The sequence below is a fragment of the Podarcis erhardii genome (assembly GCF_964252035.2).
Source record: "Podarcis erhardii genome assembly, chromosome: 13".
NCBI classification, from domain to species: Eukaryota; Metazoa; Chordata; class Lepidosauria; order Squamata; family Lacertidae; genus Podarcis; species Podarcis erhardii.
Window position 1 is genome coordinate 28,730,987 of NC_138502.1, and position 19,846 is coordinate 28,750,832.

General features: G+C 45.2%; 1 protein-coding gene across 1 annotated transcript in view; it reads right to left on the minus strand.

Moving 5' to 3' along the window:
- Positions 1 to 210: 210 nt before the first annotated feature.
- LOC309327050 (uncharacterized protein) overlaps positions 211 to 19,846 on the minus strand; it is a 43,559-nt gene continuing 23,923 nt past the window's right edge. The window contains exons 8-15 of the mRNA XM_081836086.1: positions 13,939 to 14,522; positions 12,145 to 12,227; positions 10,352 to 10,508; positions 8,904 to 9,065; positions 6,412 to 6,537; positions 5,833 to 6,056; positions 3,305 to 4,236; positions 211 to 992 (exon numbers count right to left, since the gene is read on the minus strand). Coding sequence (XP_081692212.1) covers positions 985 to 992; positions 3,305 to 4,236; positions 5,833 to 6,056; positions 6,412 to 6,537; positions 8,904 to 9,065; positions 10,352 to 10,508; positions 12,145 to 12,227; positions 13,939 to 14,522 — 2,276 coding nt within the window. The 3' untranslated portion in view covers positions 211 to 984. The remainder of the gene's footprint in view (positions 993 to 3,304; positions 4,237 to 5,832; positions 6,057 to 6,411; positions 6,538 to 8,903; positions 9,066 to 10,351; positions 10,509 to 12,144; positions 12,228 to 13,938; positions 14,523 to 19,846) is intronic.

Consider the following 19,846-nt stretch of genomic DNA (forward strand, 5'->3'; position numbering starts at 1 on the left):
GTGTGTGTGTGTGTGTGTGTGTGTGTGTGATATCAGCTTGGTGGCAACGCCTCCATTCCCAAATGCTGCAAGACTTCGAGAAGGAGCACACTTCTGAAACTTTTTAGAATGAACATTCAGCTGCCTCCCCAACTCTGTACCTCATGGTTACAAAACAGCCAGGCAGCCAGAAGCAACATTTGTGAAACAGAATCACTTTGGAAACCCATATTCCCAATTGCTTTATGCAGAAGTAAACTTTTATTAGAGGTGCAAGCACAGAGAAGATTGCAGAGAATGGGAAAAGCAGGTGTACATCAGAGGCAGGAAGGGAATCCATCTATACACACCCTTTATGTCCTTGCCACCTACACGAGAGGTTAGACGATGTGGGACTCCAATTTGTTTATGAAAATCCAAATGTATATTCACCTAAATTTTCTGAACTTTCTTGATCACCTATGCTGTGATGGCAGATATAGGTTGGGGCAAGTTAATCTACTTAAGGGTTTAGTTTCTTTCTTTTTAAGTGAAATTTCAAAAGTATAATAAATTTTTGAAATGTAAGAAGATTCTAATTCAAAACCTCTGCTTAATTCCGAAGGCATGTGCCATTTCATTTCAGGTATGTTAAAGCGCACATTTTGTTATGCACATTGGCTTCCATTGCAGCACTATTTTGGACAATATTTGGACATTGCCTTGTATATGCCGATTTAACATGTAGAATGTCCCTTTTCTTGCTTTGCAGCTCAGTCTAAAGATGGTACCCAACAAGGCTGCAGCAACTAAGTACATCTGGAAAATGTTATGGAATCATATAGTTTTGGAAGGGAAACCAAGGGTTGCGAGGGGCGGGGCATGCATTTGGGACCGGCCCCACTGACTTCATACTATCAGCAGTATCGGTCAAATGGAAGTAGAATTGTTTCTTGCTCTTTGCTCTTGCTTCAATCCGTTCTTTTATTTGGAAGAGGGAGATGTAGTCATGCCTTAATACGTCGGTTAATAGCCTATTGAAAGAGAGAGGAACATGTTTTTGCATTTTAAAGGCTCAGTGGTCACCAACGAAGAAGAAGAAGAAGAGTTTGGATTTGATATCCCACTTTATCACTACCCAAAGGAGTCTCAAAGCGGCTAACATTCTCCTTTCCCTTCCTCCCCCACAACAAACACTCTGTGAGGTGAGTGGGGCTGAGAGACTTCAGAGAAGTGTGACTGGCCCAAGGTCACCCAGCAGCTGCATGTGGAGGAGCGGGGAAGCGAACCTGGTTCACCAGATTACGAGTCCACCGCTCTTAACCACTGCACCACACTGGCTCTCAAACCACTCGGGAACAAGACCCAGATAGAGTCAGAGCAACCACACATAGCCAGAAACCTTAGCAGACTTTCTGGCCTTTCTGGCTTCTCCCACATCTTCCATTGTTACTCCTCTTTCTAACATTCAGCCCCACTCACGTAACTCTAGAAAACAAAAGATAGAAGATCAGGATACATTTTAAGTCCTATTCCTGCCCCCACCTCTTGCTCATATGGACAGGGTCCCCATATTCCAGATCTGCAAATCTCGGTTGCCTAGGTAAAGGTAAAGGGACCCCTGACCATTAGGTCCAGTCATGGCCGACTCTGGGGTTGCGGCACTCATCTCACTTTATTGGCCGAGGGAGCTGGCGTACAGCTTCCGGGTCATGTGGCCAGCATGACTAAGCCGCTTCAGGCGAACCAGAGCAGCGCACGGAAACGCCGTTTACCTTCCCACTGGAGCAGTACCTATTTATCTACTTGCACTTTGACGTGCTTTCGAACTGCTAGGTTGGCAGGAGCAGGGACCGAGCAACAGGAGCTCACCCCGTCGCGGGGATTCGAACCGCCAACCTTCTGATCGGCAAGCCCTAGGCTCTGTGGTTTAACCCACAGTGCCACCCACATCCCTACTATTATTAACCAAATTGTTTGCAATTGTTTTATTCCAGAGATGTGTTTGTGCATCATCTGCATAAAACTCACAGTGGCAAACATATCAAATAAGGAAAATGGAGGCAATAAAACATGATCCTAAAATCAATAATGCTCTAATTTGCTGAGAATTAAGCACCATTCATTTTAACACAATGCTGTAGCCTTAAACACATATATAATCTAGATCCAAACATAAGTTCATGACTCATGGCTACATTTACCACATAGTTGGGCCCTGTGTAGCTGGTTTCCTATTTTTAAAATAATCAGCACTTCTCCAAAGCTGGATCAGAACAATAGCATGCAGGGGAGATTCAACCTTTTTACCCCTCTCATAGTCACATTCTGAATCTCCCTCTTCTCCTGCAGTTACTGTTGTACCTTAGGTCCCAAATGCCTTGCAAGTTGAATGTTTTGGCTCCCGAATGCCACAAACCTGGAAGTGAGTGTTCCAGTTTGCGAATGTTCTTTAGAACCTGAAAGTTCAACAGGGCTGACAGGGCTTCCAATTGGCTGCAGGAGCTTCCTGCAGCCAACTGAAGCCGAGCTTTGGTTTCTGAATGTTTTGGAGGTCGAATGGACTTCCAGAATGGATTCCATTCAACTTCCAAGGTACAACTGTATAGACAAGGGCTAAGGTAAAGGTACCCCTGCCCGTACGGGCCAGTCGTTACCGACTCTAGGGTTGCACGCTCATCTCGCTCAAGAGGCCGGGAACCGGCACCGTCCGAAGACACTTCCGGGTCACATGGCCAGTGTGATGAAGCTGCAACTGGCGAGCCAGCCCCAGTGCCGCACACAGAAACGCCGTTTACTTTCCCGCTATAAAGCGGTACCTATTTATCTACTTGCATTTAGGGGTGCTTTCGAACTGCTAGGTGGGCAGGAGCTGGGACTGAATGACGGGAGCTCACCCTGCCGCGGGGATTTGAACCGTCGACCTTACAATCAGCAAGTCCTAGGCACTGAGGTTTTACCCACAGCACCATCCGCTAATTGATGTTAAATTAGCATAAAATGTTGATGAAAAGATGGAATGAAAATTATGTATACACACAGATGTATACATCCTGTTACAGAAATGCATAGATTGAGAAAGGTTAACTCAATGTTTCCAGGACAAGAAAGACTGGTTACAGGAAGTTCAGAACCTTTAAACACCTTTAAACAAAAACTTTTCTTTCTGCAAAGATTATGCAGGCATGAGATTTTTAGTTGATGGTGTCTGATTTAAAATTTTTAAATTGTTTCTATTATGTATAGCTACTATCCTAAACTGCTTTGATCATTTTTGTTTTTTAAAAAATATATTTTTCTAAATAAATAAATAAATAAATAATAAACATGGTATGGTTCTTCTTACCTTGCTCTTCGTAAGAGCCAGACTGGGATTGGGTGGATGAATGGCTGTGACATAATGAAGGCCTGCTTTGAGATGAGGGAGAAGATTGATAATGGCCACCACTTCCTCCAGAACTTCCTCCTTGTGAAATTCCACCAGGAGATTGCTGGCCTCCACTTCCTCCTCCTCTAGAACTTCCTCCTTGTGAAATTCCACCAGGAGATTGCTGCCCTCCACTTCCTCCTCTAGAACTTCCTCCTTGTGAAATTCCACCCGGTGATTGTCCTCCTCCACTTCCTCCTCCTCTAGAACTTCCTCCTTGAGAAATTCCACCAGGCGATTGCTGGCCTCCACTTCCTCCTCCTCTAGAACTTCCTCCTTGAGAAATTCCACCAGGCGATTGTCGTCCTCCACTAGAACTTCCTCCTTGAGAAATTCCACCAGGCGATTGCTGACCTCCACTTCCTCCTCCTCTAGAACTTCCTCCTTGAGAAATTCCACCAGGCGATTGTCGTCCTCCACTAGAACTTCCTCCATATGACATTCCACCAGGAGATTGCTGGCCTCCTCCTCTAGAACTTCCTCCATATGACATTCCACCAGGAGATTGCTGGCCTCCACTTCCTCCTCCTCTAGAACTTCCTCCTTGAGAAATTCCACCAGGTGATTGTCCTCCTCCACTTCCTCCTCCTCTAGAACTTCCTCCTTGAGAAATTCCACCAGGCGATTGTCGTCCTCCGCTAGAACTTCCTCCATATGACATTCCACCAGGAGATTGCTGGCCTCCACTTCCTCCTCCTCTAGAGCTTCCTCCATATGACATTCCACCAGGAGATTGCTGGCCTCCACTTCCTCCTCCTCTAGAACTTCCTCCATATGACATTCCACCAGATGATCGTCCTCCTCCTGAACTTCCACCAGATGATCCACCTCCTCCTTGCCCTATATCAGCCCTTTGATAAATAAAAAGAGGTGTCATTTTAGATGGGGGAAGAGAGATATCAGCTGCATGATTTGACAGCTCCTCTTTTGTATTTATATCATTTTTTTGCTGTATCATTGTGCCCCAGCCTGAATCAAATAACGTGGGTGATAAAAAGTACAGTGATATTTTGAGCAGATTGCCCAAGTTCATATTTGTTTGCCAAAATTTAAACACACTGGGATAGCTGCGACTAAGTAGGTCAACTTGCCTCTCCTTGATATCAATGTGAAAAGTTAGCCATGGCTTATTTTATTCAAAACATAATTATGCTTCATCAGAAGATTCCAGGGTAGTGCACAAAAGTGGGGAAACAATTCACACAATATATATACAACTATAAACAAAACAGCACAAGCTTCACTGATTTTGGTGGGATCTAAGTAGAACAGTCTGGATTGAAATCAAATCTTCTGATTTAGAGTTCCCTCTACCCAACATCCCTCATTACGGATGCTGTTGAATGCAGAAGGTTTGTGGTGTGAGGGATGGGAAGTTTAAAAGTAAAATATTTGACAGGTTAATAATATTTAGTGCAGTTGCCTTCTATGACACCAAGAAAATGTACAATTTAACATCTACCCCACAAAACACAATCCCAAGACTACCTGTAATTTATGGCAGCAGTTCATCTCACCAGGCATAAAAGTGCAGGAAAGTCTCTTATTTGAGGAAGAAGTGTATATTTAGATATTCAAAAGGATTTCAGGAAGCAACAGAGCAAAAATTGTTCAAGCCTGCCAGCGACTAAAGATTCACTGGATCAAAATCTGGCATGGACCTGGGGTCAAAACTGGGATTGGGTAGAAATTATAGAGCAGGAGATGTGCCCACCCTCCTCTCTGGCCCTAGAACCAGTAAAGGGCATGTCTACTGGAGCATGGCATTTTTAGCTGGATTTACCACTGAGTACCAACCAGTCTGGGATGCGGGTGGTGCTATGGTCTAAACCACAGAGCCTAGAGCTTGCCGATCAGAAGGTCAGCGGTTCGAATCCCCATGACGGGGTGAGCTCCCATCGCTCGGTCCCTGCTCCTGCCAACCTAGCAGTTTGAAAGCACGTCAAAGTGCAAGTAGATAAATAGGTACCACTTTGGCGAGAAGGTAAACAGCATTTCTGTGCGCTACTCTGGTTCTCTGGAAGTGGCATAGTCATGCTGGCCACATGACCCAGAAGCTGTATGCCAGTTCCCTCGGCCAATAAAGTGAGATGAGCACTGCAACCCCAGAGTCATCCACAACTGGACCTAACGGTCAGGGCCCCCTTTACTTTTCCCAACCAGTCTGGTCCAGTGGATAGGGTTGTAGAGTGGGGTCTGAAAATTTCAACTGTCAGTTGCACTTCCTCAATCTATCATCCAATTTCAAAGGTTTGTTGGGAAAGTGAATCAAGAGGTCATAAAGAGCCTTGCAGGACAATAAGCGCTCAAGAGGTGTAAAGCATAACAATTGCAAGTTTTGGGGAGAGATGTTCTCCAGGAGGAGATTCTCAGAGCCATTTCTCCCACAATCCTATAAATAGCGATGGCCGTATTATTGGACTCATTTCTGTGTGAATTCTACATACGCAAGGTGCTTCCCTTCCTCAAGCAGTTGACGATACTGGTTGATCTCCCCCTCCAGATGGGTCTTGATTCCAAGGAGTGTCTGGTACTCCTGGCTTTGATTCTGGATCTCATACTTAATACTGGCCAGCTCGTGTTCCAGGGGCTCAACGAGGCTCACAATCTGCTGCAGCTGCATGTTGTAGCGTCCTTCTGTGTCGTTCAGGTTGTTTTGCAGAGACTGGAGCTGCAAAGCAAATACAAAGCCTTCAAGAGCAGGGGCAAAACATAGGCCTAGCTTTGTTCATTCATTCCTGCATATCAGGTGTGGGGACCATTTGACCCTTCAGATGTTGCTGAACAACTTCCATCAGCCCTAGCAAGCATAGCCAATGGCCAGGGCTGATGGAAGATTTAGAACAGCAACATTTGGGAGGGGCAGCAAAGTGTCCCCACTCCTGTTCCACATTAGGTGTCAGGTCTAGCATAGCCTTCTTTCTGGTATGGTGTGAAGCTGCATTGCACCAAAAGATCCCAATGGCTTCAAGCAACTGAGACTAGTTCTACAGAACGATGACACAGAATTGGAAGCTGTGACTCACTAAACTAATCTGCGACTTCAGCTCAATTTCCAGGGTTTGATATTGCTGACTGAGCTCCATCACTTCTTTGCTACCGGTCCCAATCTCCTGGTCGCTCGACTTTTCTTGCTGACGAGATTCCTCCATCTGGAAAACACAAACAGAGGGCCATGAATCGGGCTTTCCGCAAGTATACACATTCCAAAACAAAGTGGGGGGAAATGAGGAGAATGTGTTGTGCAAAACAGAGGAATGGCAACTTTGGTGGATTTTCATAGTTGTTCCTATGCAGACACTTGAAATCATGGACAATTTGTTTATTTCCCCCTGCCCAAACTTAACAAATATCATTAATTGAAAAGATGGGAATATTTGTGTTTTTCACACTTTGGTGACAACAGTAACAATGTATTTTTTTCAATAATATTTCTAAACATGCAGTGCATATGTTACTAACCTCGTCTCAAATCTTAATGCAGTGGTACCTCGAACATAATCCGTTTCGGAAGTCCATTCAACTTCCAAAATGTTTGGAAACCAAGGTGCAGGGAAGTTTTTAACATTTGATGAATTATTGTATTTTAATCTTTGGTTGGAAGCCACCCAGAGTGGCTGGGGAAACCCAGCCGGATGGGCGGGCTATAATCAATAAATTAGTAGTAGTAGTAGTAGTAGTAGTAGTAGTAGTAGTAGTACGATTGGCTTCAGGAAGCTCCTGCATCCAATTGGAAGCTGTGGAAGCCCCATCGGACATTCGGGTTCCAAAGAACGTTCGCAAACCAGAACACTCACTTCCAGATTTGCAGCATTCGGGAGCCAAAATGTTTGACTTGTAAGGCATTCAGGATTCAAGGTGTATAAGAAGCCTGCCAGGTCAGAACAGAGGCCCATCTAATTCAGGTTCCAATTTCCTACAGTGGCCAATAGGAAGCCCACAAGTAAGCCATGAGCACAATGGCACTCTCCCCTCCTGTGGTTTCAGAGTCATATAGTATTCAGTGTCACATGACCTCCAACAGAGGAAGTAGAACCTAGCCATCAGGGTTATTAGCATTCTCCTCTTGCTGATAGCCTTGTCCTCTGTGACTTTGTCAGATCCTCTTTCAAAGCCAGCCAAACTGGTTTGTCATCCCTGCCTGCTGTGGGAGACTGTTCCATAATTCAATTATGCACTCGGTTTTCAACGGGTGAAGTGAGGGCACTTGGGGAAAGCACCGGGAAGGTATTGTTTTATACTCTGAGTGCTAAAGGTATGTTTACACTCTAAGGCTACATTGATTTGATTAAGTTTTCTAAAGAACTTGGGAACTGTAGCTCAGCCAGGGCGCTGAACATCTTCTGATAATGATCCCTAGTGTCAGATGGCTGTTGCGGTTGCTCGAGAGTAACCAGGCAGGACTCCAACCTGTGTTTTACAGGCTTTATTTTGGTGCAAACTATTTACACTGAAGAGCCCCAAAGCTCATGTTTGGCTCAACTGCTAGCAGAATCTGGGAGTGGTCTTTTATTGGACCTCCCCCAACATAAGAGTTTCATTAACCCCAACCTTCTCCTCCCCTCTCTGTGCTCCAGACTACTGCGCAGGATGGGCGATGGCAAGGGCGTGTTTCCTTCCTGTCCGGCTTGCTCAGGCGCGGAGTTAAGGCTTTTACTAGCATCCTCTGGTCCTTGCACCTCTTCCCCACTGGAGGTGGGGCTTTCCTCCTCCCCAGAAGAGGAACTGCTTTGCAAGATTTTCAGAGGCTCCCTGTAACACAACTGCCCTTCTATTTCTCGCCTTTGAGCTGATGGCAGTTCCCTGACACCTAGCCTCCTGTGTACAATTTGATTTCTCAAGGCTTCCAGGGCGGCGAGCTGGGGAATGACGATTAATAATAATAATAATAATAATAATAATAATAATAATAATAATAATTTATTTATACCCTGCCCATCTGGCTGGGCTTCCCCAGCCACTCTGGGCGGCTTCCAAAAAAATATTAAGATACTGTAATACATCAAACATTAAAAGCTTCCCTAAACAGGGCTGCTTTCAGATGTCTTCTAAAAGTCTGGTTGGTGTTGTTCTCTTTGACATCTGGTAGGAAGGCGTTCCACAGGACGGGTGCCACTACTGAGAAGGCCCTCTGCCTGGTTCCCTGTAACTTGGCTTCTCGTAGTGAGGGAACCGCCAGAAGGCCCTCAGCGCTGGACCTCAGTGTCTGGGTAGAATGATGGGGGTGGAGACGCTCCTTCAGATATACTGGACCAAGGCTGTTTAGGGCTTAAAAGGTCAGCACCAACACTTTGAATTGTGCTCGGAAATGTAAATTGATCATAAATCAATTTATGACTCTGGTACAGATTCCAGTGTTTGCTCCCCACACAGCTACCTACAAGTAGGCAAGCAATTGGGTACCTTTTTCTTATGTCAGACCCCTAATGAGTTAAAATTCTTTATTTCTTTTAGAGCTGGGGTAGGTTGCGGCAAAGCATCCTTTGACCCTGTTCACTGCACTCCCGGGGTTACTCACCTTCGCCTCATACCATTGTTCGACCTCTCTGCGGTTTTCCTGAATGATCTGTTCATATTCGTGTCTCAGATCATCCAGTCTCTTTTTCAGATCCACTCCGGGCTTGGAATCAACCTCAACAGTGACATCCCCACCGGACTGGTGTTGCATACTGTTCTTTACCTGCATGTCCAAAACAAATAAAACATTGAGACCCTCCCGGCACACACAGTGGGCACACTTCCTTAGGCACACCAATGTGTAAATGATTTACTGAGTCGGCGGGTGGTGGGTGCTCATTACTGAGAGCATTTGTACCCCACTCGTCAGCCAAAAAGACTTCCAGAGTGACTCACATACAGTCAGTTAAAGCAAGACAGTCCCTGTCCACAGGCTTACATTAAATAAATAAAAGACACACGAGAAAATGGACAGGGAAACCAAACTCAGGCACCAATTCTCAAACAGCTTTTCTTATAATGACCAACTGGCACAGTTCTAAATATTAAAGAATATTTAGAAAACTATGGAATAAAAGGAAACATCTTGGCAGAATTAGACTGATCCCTGTATTGTATAAATATAAGTTCGTAGGGAGGTAAAAAGAAACTATATAAGAAATATGTAACTGTGTGGTATAAAGTAATGGATAGAGAAGGTACAGAGATATTAATTGGAAGTCAGTTTTAAATTTCTTCTCTATAAGTTTTATAATTGTGTTCAGTATCAGAAGTATATATGATGATAATTATATTAATTTTCTTATATCTTATAGTGTGGTGGTTTGTTTGATTTTTCTGTTATTTGATTGATTGATTGATTGATTGATTGATTGATTGTATATTTGTTTACTTGTATGTACATCTGTTTTCTCATAAATGTATTTATTTTATATTAATAAAGATTAAAAAAACAGTTCAGGGGCAAGAGGTATGTGATGTATCTGGGCTGTTACAGCAGAGGTGATGGAGTAAACTCTGCTTCCCATCTCTCCCACTGACATAGTCACATTCAAAGTAATGGAGCGTATCCCATTCAAAGCAATGGCGTGTGGTTAGACTGCATCCTTCTTTGAGCTCATGTTTGACTGGGCATTGAAATGTGCAGCAATTTCATGCCCATAATTCCCAATTCTGCCAAGACTATGCACACACTATGTGCAAAATTGATGGGTTTCTGGGGAGCCTGGGGTGTGGGGAATCCTTTGGGGGGGGATGCTGAACCTTGCCTGGGAATCCCTCCTCTGTTTTAAAGTTCCCAAGAGTTACCATAAGGCCAGAGCTGCTGCGTCCTTTAGTCCCATACCTAGTGGGAAATAAGCTGCTGGTATATTCTGGGATTTCACAGAAATATTGGAAGATCTCAGTGGAGTGAGGAAGAAGATGCAAACTTCCTTTCTGAAATTTAACACGTGTCTTCCAAAGGCCTTGGATTTCATTCCAGGCAAGAGGGGAGTGGGCGGCTCTTACTTCACTGTGGTTTTTCTTAAGATGGCTCAGTTCTTCCTGCAGGGATTCATACTCCATCTCCAGGTCAGACTTTTCCAAAGTCAGCTTATCCAAAAGGGGACGTAAACCTTGCAGATCAGCCTCAACGCTTTGGAGAAGACCAGCCTCTGTCTCATACCTAAGAAAGCCAAGGAAGTTAGTCTGTAAGGCAACAAAGGCGCAATCTGCAGCGATCCATTTTGTTTGCAACAAAACTATTTGGTTGCTGTTGTTTCAAACGTCTCTCAGGGACCAATCCTAAATTCTAGGGATGCCAACAGGATTTCCAGAGGCTGGTACACTGGAAGAGCTACCTGCATGTTCTTGCCCCCCACCCCACCCCACTGCCACCTGCCGCTGCCATCAATTGATAGGAACTTCTGTTTCTGTACATGTGTCTAGCTTAGCATAGCCTACCTTGCTGGGTTGTTGTAAAGAGAAAAAGGGAGAGGGAAGGTAATTTACACAACCTTGGGCCCCTGAGAGGAAAAGCAAGGCAGGAATGCAACCTTCTTGTATTAATTTCCAAGGCCCTAAGTATTTAAGGTCCAGGATACCTCAAGGACTGCCTAATTCCTTACGTCTCTGCCCAGTCACAGAAGTCTTTGGGAAAGTCACTTGAACAGCCAGGAGGAAAAGCAAGATAGAAATATACAACTGCAAGCAGCAAATACTCAAAGCAAAACACTCACACACATTTTGTCATCCTGATAAAATATCATTGTTTTGAAGTATAGTCTATGGGAATTTGCTGTAGCTGCAAAGATATTTAATGATTTTATGGTTTCATTTGCTGATATTGTTTATGGAAGCAGAGTGGTTTAACCATCAATCCCTCTTCCCAGGGATTATTTTATACATACATACATACAGTGGTACCTCTGGTTACGTACTTAATTCGTTCCGGAGGTCTGTTCTTAACCTGAAACTGTTCTTAACCTGAAGCATCACTTTAGCTAATGGGGCCTCCTGCTGCAGCTGCACCACCGGAGCACGATTTCTGTTCTCATCCTGAAGCAAAGTTCTTAACCCGAGGTAATATTTCTGGGTTAGAAGTCTGTAACCTGAAGCGTATGTAACCCGAGGTACCACCATTGTACATACATACATACATACATACATACATACATACATACATACCCCACCCATCTGGCTGTGTTTCCCCATCCACCCTGAGCGGCTCCCAATAGAATATCAATATCACCAACAACAACAACAGTGATAAAAGATCAAACATTAAAAACTTCCCTAAACAGGGCTGCGTTCAGATGTCTTCTAAAAGTTTATTTCCTTGACAACTGATGGGAGGACGTTCCACAGGGTGGGTGCCACTACCAAGAAGGCACTCTACCTGGTTCCCTGTAACCTCACTTCTTGTGGTGAGGGAACCGCCAGAAAGCCCTCAGAGCTGGACCTCAGTGTCCAGGGTGAATGATGGGGAGCTCTGGGAATAATAGCTTCATGCAGTGCTTTTTTTCTATATATATAAAAAACGTTTAGGGGTACTCTCATTTTCCTACTCATATTGAATTACTGCCCCTCAATGAGGCTAAACTTAGATTCACAAAATGTTAAGGGGTATGCGTGCCTCTGTGTACCCCCAGAAAAAAGCACTGGCTCTATGAGATGAATAGGGGTCTCCTAAGAGTTCACAGCACCCTCAATGAACTACAGTTCCCAGGATTCTTTGAGAGAAGCCATGGCTGTTTAAAGTGGTATAAGAGCATGGGTGTGGGTGTGGCCTAGTAGGAAGCATCGCTGTATAATGGTCTTACTTCATCTTGAAGTCATTAGCAGCCATCTTTGTGTTATCGATGTCCAGGAGCATCTTGTTACTCTCGGCCACCGCATCAACCAGCTACAAGGAGTAAAGGGCACATTTGGTTACTAAGGATTCGGGACCACCATATTTCCCATAGTGATACAAAGGGAAGAAATACCAGACGCAAAACATCACTTTTTTAAAAAAATAATAATAATCATGTGTGGAAAGCTGACATTCTGATTGACATTCTGATTGTTGCCATTAGTGCTTAACTAGATGTTATTTAAAACTTGTGGCCGCCATCGAACCACAGCTCTTCCCCACATTCCCCACATTTAATTGAAGCAGTCGTGCTTTCCTCTAGGATACTACAACCTGGTGGGACCTCAAGCAAGCCAAGTCATTCTCCTTCTCATTCTGCAGGGTGGCATCCAACAAAGTAGATCTGCAGGCGTAAGAATTTGCTCTTTCGCTATGGAGCTTCCCCTCCCTCTCCTCTCCCAGGCACCCCACACCCCTCCCAAATCTGCTCCAGAGGAAAACTCCAGAACAGATTTAGGGATATACAGGGAGGGGAGAGGTAGAAGAAGTGCTTAGAAAGTAGAAGCAATTTTTATCTCTTTTAGTATTTTAGCTTTTGTATGTTTCAAAGTAGGGTTGTTATTTTTTCTTAATTTTTTACCTTTTGTAACCCCCTCCCCCATCAAGCGGTACATAAATTTTATGGAAAAATACATACAATAAAGTAAAATACTAGCTGCTGGAAACTGCAGAATGGGAGAATGTCATTGCACTCGTGGTTTTTCCATTGGCATCTATGAGAACAGGATGCTGCACGAGGTGAGCCTTTTGCCTGTTCCAGCAAGGCCTTTATTATATTCTTATGTCCCTCCCCTTTGTGATCTGAACAAAACACACATGTCACTAGGGGTGGATCTACACACAGGGGGAAAAACTCTATAAAAAGTAAGAAATTAAATTGTTATAAGAAAAGAAAAAAGACACTATATAAAATCGCTTAGATATTTTTTTTGCTCTCCAGCACCATCTGTTGTTGCATGTTTATAATGCATCCAAAACGCTGTTTCTTGACTAATGTAGCTGAGTCCTAGGTTCCTTAAGGAAAAAGTATTCACTGGCACCAGTGAGGGTTGGTATGTGACAATAATCTTCTTAAAAAAGAAACAATGGGAACTTTTCCGCAAGGCTTTATTTTAGTCATAGATCTGCTCCCTGATTGTTTCTTTTTGTGAATTGTTTTTAAACACACAGACACAACTCACATCAAAATTGTGCACATTTTATATGTATTCTACCCCTAAAGTAACACATTTTATTAATTATTTTTTTAAAAAACCACTTTCCCTAAAATACACATTTCTCCATATGTATAAATCTGGAATAAGTTAATCTGGTTTGGTTCTCTTTAAAATATCGACCATTTGGAGCCCTCCTCCAATCCTTGCTGTTGAGCAGTTCTCACAATCCATTCACCATAATCCCCATTCTACTGGATTTGAGAAGATGTTGCCAGCTTTGTGCCGCGTTCCACAAATGACCTTCTTAGTCGGAGCCCAAAGAGAAGCCCCTCTCCGAGAGTCAAAGCAGATGGGGAAGGGTGAATGAAACTTTATTTGCGTCGGCCATCGGCCATAGCTACCAAAGAACATTGGGATGTACGCAGAACAAAATAAAAAGCCGCTTATATAAAACACTTTTAGGGTCCTGAATCAGCAATCAAATAGTGGACCTTACTCGGATTGCCCCAGCTAGAAACTCTGATGGGGAAGGGTGATTACGCTACCTCGTGGGAGAGCTTGTCAATCTCGTCGTAGTAAGAGCTGTAGTCTTTCGGTGCGCCGCTCTGCCCATGTTTCCGATGCCACTCTTCGATCAGGTGCTCCAGCTGGTTGTTCTCTGCTTCCAGGTTCCGCACCTGGTCCAGATAAGAGGCCAGGCGGTCGTTGAGGTTCTGCATGGTGCTCTTCTCGTTGTTGGAGAGGAACCCAGCATCGTCGCCGCCACCAAACCCAAACCCCCCAGAGCTGCCTCCGAAGCCGCCGCCGCCACTAAAGCCACCACCACCAAAGCCGCCGCCACCAAAGCCGCTGCCACCAAAGCCACTCCCACCACTGAAGCCACTCCCACCCCCATAGCTATGCCCACCACCAAAGCCACCACCAAACCCTCCAGGCATGCTATGGCATATCCCCCCTCCAGAGCCAGATCTTCCTCCACTATAACTTCCACCAGAAAACCCTTGACTTTTTCTCATGGAGGAAGCGTTTCTCCTAGAGGAGACTGAGGAAGACCCTCCTCCTCCACCGCCACCGCCACCACCACAGGTAGAAGTCTGCTTGAAGCTAGAGATACAGCTCATCATGACGGCTATGTGGGGATTCTATCCAAAGCGATCTTTATTTATACCTTCTACTCCAGGTGTTTCTCCATCCTATGTGGGTTTGTCTGGCTTTATTTGCTGATCCCTGGCATGATTTGCCAAAGGTGACTGTCATTATTTCCAACAATCCCAGTCTGTGTGAGTTTGTTTGTTTGTTTAAAATTCCAACGGTGTAATTTTCACCTGGGTGGCTCCGTGTTTCGTTCTGATCACTTCCACGATTTTACACACCAAGTGACTCCTGCAAGTTTGGACTTAGCCTCCTTCAGCCCTGCAATAACATGAAAATTGCAACAAGGATTATTTGAGATCTATGGGTAGAATTGCAATTGCATACAGCCTCCTTGGCCCACGTAAGTGACCTCCTAGAGAGGGACTTGAAAGTTGAAATGGAAGAGTCATAGAATTGTGCAGGTCAGCCTTTGCCTACCTGTGTTCTTCAGATGCTATTGGACTCCAACTCCCATCAGCACCAGGTAATCTGGCAACTGTCAGACGTGGTGGTAGTTTTAGTCCCAACAACATCCAGAGAAAGTGAGAGAGCTTAATATATTTAATATTTTATTGTTTAATATATTTATACCCCACCTTTCTCCAAAGCTGGAATTCGGGTTGGCTTACAATATTTAAAAACATCATTATGAAAAACACACTACAGTGGTACCTCAGGTTAAGTACTTAATTCGTTCCAGAGGTCTGTTCTTAACCTGAAACTGTTCTTAACCTGAAGCACCACTTTAGCTAATGGGGCCTCCTGCTGCTGCTGCTGCTGCTGCTGCCGGAGAACGATTTCTGTTCTCATCCTGAAGCAAAGTTCTTACCCTGAAGTACTATTTCTGGGTTAGCGGAGTCTGTAACCTGAAGCGTCTGTAACCTGAAGCGTATGTTACCTGAGGTACCACTGTAGTTAAAAACAGTAAGTAAACTAGGGCTGCCATGCGTTCAGAATTTCCTGGGCATAGCTGGGATTCATTCATCGAAAATGGCGTCAGGGTGGAATTTTTGAAAATGGCTGCCCATATCGGAAGTGTTGCTCAACAACTTTTGAGTCCAGATTTTCACTTTTCGAAATATGGTAACCCTGAAGGAAGCTACGTCAAAGCTCATTTAAAGCGAGCAATTAAAAACAGTTTGCCCTGATAGTGGCCCAGTTGTCAGCATCATCTGCACCTTAATTTTCAAAAGCCTGTTTGAAAAGGAAAGTCTTAGCTGGCTGGTGGAAGGACAGCAAAGAGGAGCCAGCCTGACTTCTCTTGGGAGGGAATTCCACAATATGGGAGCAGCCACTGAAAAGACCCTTTCTCTCTCTCTCAAGAAGAGGCACTGAGTTCTGCCCAACATTGGGTGGGGCTTGTCGCATACGCATGATGCCACACATGTGAGACACGCGTATGATGTCACACACAGTGGGAGGAGGCCATGAGACCTGCTGAGGCCCGACGCCACCATGAGTAGGTCTGACCCCACCGCCACTGTGGGGTGCCCGCCAAGGCCCACCACCACCATAGGGAGGCCAGTAGGGCCCGGTTTCCACAGAAAGGCCTGCCAATACCTGGCCCCTCAAGATGGGGGGGAGCTCAACCCCTTCCCCCATACTTTGGGGGGGGGCAACATGTTCTCAGCCCCAGAGTTGGCACCTATGCTCCCATGCCACCACCAACCAAGAAAAGAGAAGGGGAGCTGAAGTTTAGGTGTGCTCCAAGCCTATTATGCATTGCTGATTGACAGAATGATTGCTAGCTTGGGTACTCCTTGGGTGGCCTGTTCCACAAGGCTGGGGCCATGACAGCAAAACGAAAGCCCTGCTCTAAAGCAACTTCCTTGGCTAATGTGATGCTGAAACTAAGCACCCACATGAAATTCTTGAGGAGGAGGGTTCTGGATTCCTGATCATTTCTCCTGTCAGGATTCTTTCCGAGAGAGCCACGTGGGTGCCTAGTTTCTGCTTGCATAGGAATCACTCCAAAAGCATTCATATGCAAATTGCATCTTTTGTGAGAAAGAACCCCCCAGCCTCAGGTTCTCCATTTGGAAAATGTGCTTAAAAGTATTTATCTTCTCCTCAGAGCTACCATGGGTGTGAATGAGCTGAAGAGTGTTCAGCATTATATATTAATATAAGAATGGTGTTGTCAAATATAAGGCATGATGGAAAGCCTGAAAAGGGCAATGGGAAAATTTCATGTTACAGTGGTACCTCGGGTTAAGAACTTAATTCGTTCTGGAGGTCCGTTCTTAACCTGAAACTGTTCTTAACCTGAGGTACCACTTTAGCTAATGAGGCCTTCCACTGCCGCCGCGCCACCAGAGCACAATTTCTGTTCTCATCCTGAAGCAAAGTTTTTAACCTGAGATAATATTTCTGGGTTAGCAGAGTCTGTAACCTGAAGTGTCTATAACCTGAAGCATCTGTAACCTGAGGTACCACTGTATTGGGCACATGTGAAGCTTTTCCGGTTAAGTGGGCGACATGTACTTCCTGGAAGCAGCCCACTTTTTCTGCTAGATGAAGACTGGGGGAGAGTGGGAGACTCAGCCTTCCTTAACTTGCTGTCTTTCCAGTGAAGCTGGACTACGACTCCCATCATCCTTGGCCATTGGCCATGTTGACTGTGACTGATGGGAGTTGGAGTCCAATACAACTGAGTCCTCTGCAATGGAGGGGTTCTTATTTTGTCTGGGGCTCTCGGGAAGTCCAGTGCTCTCCCTCAGGAAGTAATGATGACTACTAACTTGGATGGCTTTGCAAGAGGAATGGAGAAGTCATGGAGAAGTCAATCACTAGTTGCCATGACAGCATGGTCTGAGGCAGTAATGCTTCTAAATGCTAGTTGGTGGAAGCTGCAGAAGGGCAGAGTGTTTTTGTGCTCAAGTCCTGACTGCTGATTTTCTATGGGTATCTGGTTGGCCACTGGATGCTGGACTAGATAAGCCATTGGCCTGATCCACCAGGGGCCTTCTTCTGTTCTTATGTGGTTCTTCTAACCTTCCCAAGAACAGATGAATCTATGGAGCAGAGATGAAACTAAAGACTGGAGTTGTTGTTGTTGTTGTTGATCATCATCATCTTGCTGTTATTGTAGTTGTTACAGTGGTACCTCGGGTTACACACGCTTCAGGTTACAGACGCTTCAGGTTACAGACTCCACTGTACAGTAGTACCTCGGGTTAAGAACTTTGCTTCAGGATAAGAACAGAAATCGTGCAGCAGGAGGCCCCATTAGCTAAAGTAGTGCTTCAGGTTAAGAACAGTTTCAGGTTAAGAACGGACCTCCAGAACGAATTAAGTACTTAACCCGAGGTACCACTGTACTTGCCTTTCTTCACTGCTCATCCATTTTAGGGAGAGGGCAGTCACACTTGTCCTCAATAGCCCTCAAAATCATGGAACTGTCCAGGGATCATAAGGAGAGTTATGATCAGAAGAGTCTTTGAGCTGGTTAGTTGACATGAAATGGTCATTATGGCTTTAAATGACACACAGCAGCCACTGTTTGTCCTCTAGTGGCTGGAACTTGTGACACCTACCATCGCTGTGGCTTTCACCTTCAGTTTGTGTATATTTTTAACCTTTGGAATGACAAACGTAGCTTCAGCAAATCTGTCTATGCTCCACTTGAGATCTTGATCACATTCCTGCAGGACTGCCCCCCTGTTCCCCATGGGGACACTCAACAACCTGCATAAAGTTTTAGCATTTGGACAGATTATAGCCAGGTAATAACAATCTGGCTCTTTTAAAGACCTGTGTTTTATATATATCCTGTACAGTGCATCACCTGAAGCAGCTGGTTTTAAATCAATAGATGACTTCAGCAGGGCCTTCACCTACCTAGGCAGTGTGTTTAGAAAAGCTGTCATAATTATATTTTGGAAGCGTGCTGCAGATGATTTGTGGTCATGCTTCGTTGTCATTGGGTGTCTGCCTGGCACTGAGTGGCAAGATTTACCTGTTGCTATTACAAGAAACTTCCTGGCTGCACAAGGCTTGGTTTGTGTTTCCAGGCTGTGGTTAGACTAAAATAGTTTGAGAAGTCTTGGTGAGCACATACTTGAAAAGTGCACTCCAGCTAACTGGTCAAAGAAAACCCAGGGAAGTGCTGCAACCTTTCACATCCATGTTTCAAAACGCAAGGGAACGCGGAAATGTTTCCTACTCTAAAGTAAGGTCACCTCCAGACTGTCAATGCTTTGGAAGAGGGATTCAAGAGGATGCCAGGGGTTTAGGTTTGTGCAATTAAAGTGGATTAAAGAGTCCTTGGTGCAACAAATCAACTTCTCAGGTGTTTTGTTTGCAGTTAGGAAACTGATGAGGACATGTACTGAAATATGTGGGATGAGCAAACAATGACCGCTCCCCACTTAAAACGGGGGGCGCCTTTTGCGTGGACGCGTGCAGCCCTGGATCTGGAGTGGCCCCATCAGCATAGGCTTTGCCTTCCCTCAGGTGGGATACCTGGAGGTCCCCGCCTACCCCAGTGAGTTGTCCAATCCCACCTGGGGGAAGCGTTGCCAGGGAAACCAGGCCAGGTAAGGGGAGGGATTACCTGCCCACACAATAGAGGGTGGATCTTAATTGTTAATCCTCACTTGGCTCCAGAGCTTCTCCCACCCTACCCACCCTCAGTTAATGTCTTCTTTTGCAGGTTAACTTTTCTTCATAGGTTTTGCAGGTTAACCTGTCTCCACAGGTATGCGGGCGCTGCTACGATAAGGTCGCTGTTAAAGGGCAGGAAAGGAATTTCCCTGCATTGGCAGGTTTCGCCTTTCCCGTAGCAAAACGTCACAACTTTGGCGGTATCAGGCCTTGGGCGGAATCCTTTAGTCCATCTTCCTCTTTGCGGCGGCGATACCAGGGTTCCCCGTTAAAGGGGTTTTTGAAGGGAGGCTTTGGCCGTACGCCGAAAGGTCGTCATTGCTCTCCCCTGCGGCGGCGTAACGGGGGCGGCTATCTCTGCTTGAACATATGTTCTCCAGAGCCGGCCCATCCCCCCCACACACACTGGATAACCCTGATGCTCCCTAGGTCCCCGGCTGGGGACTAGGGAGGGAGAACGCCCAATGCCTGAGCCAAGGTCTACCCACATTTGAAATTTAATAAAGTTGTGGCCAATTTAATCCCATAGCACATTGTCTAGAGTCGTTATTCCACATGACGGGGGGGACCACTCGGGATCTGGGGACTCCGCCTGTCCACGCAATTAACGAGAAGATGTGCAAACACTTTGCAGGCAAACCAGGAGGGATGTGTGATGGATGTTCATTGCAGTACAACCTCATTGCAAACAGATCGGAACAAATGCTCAGTAAA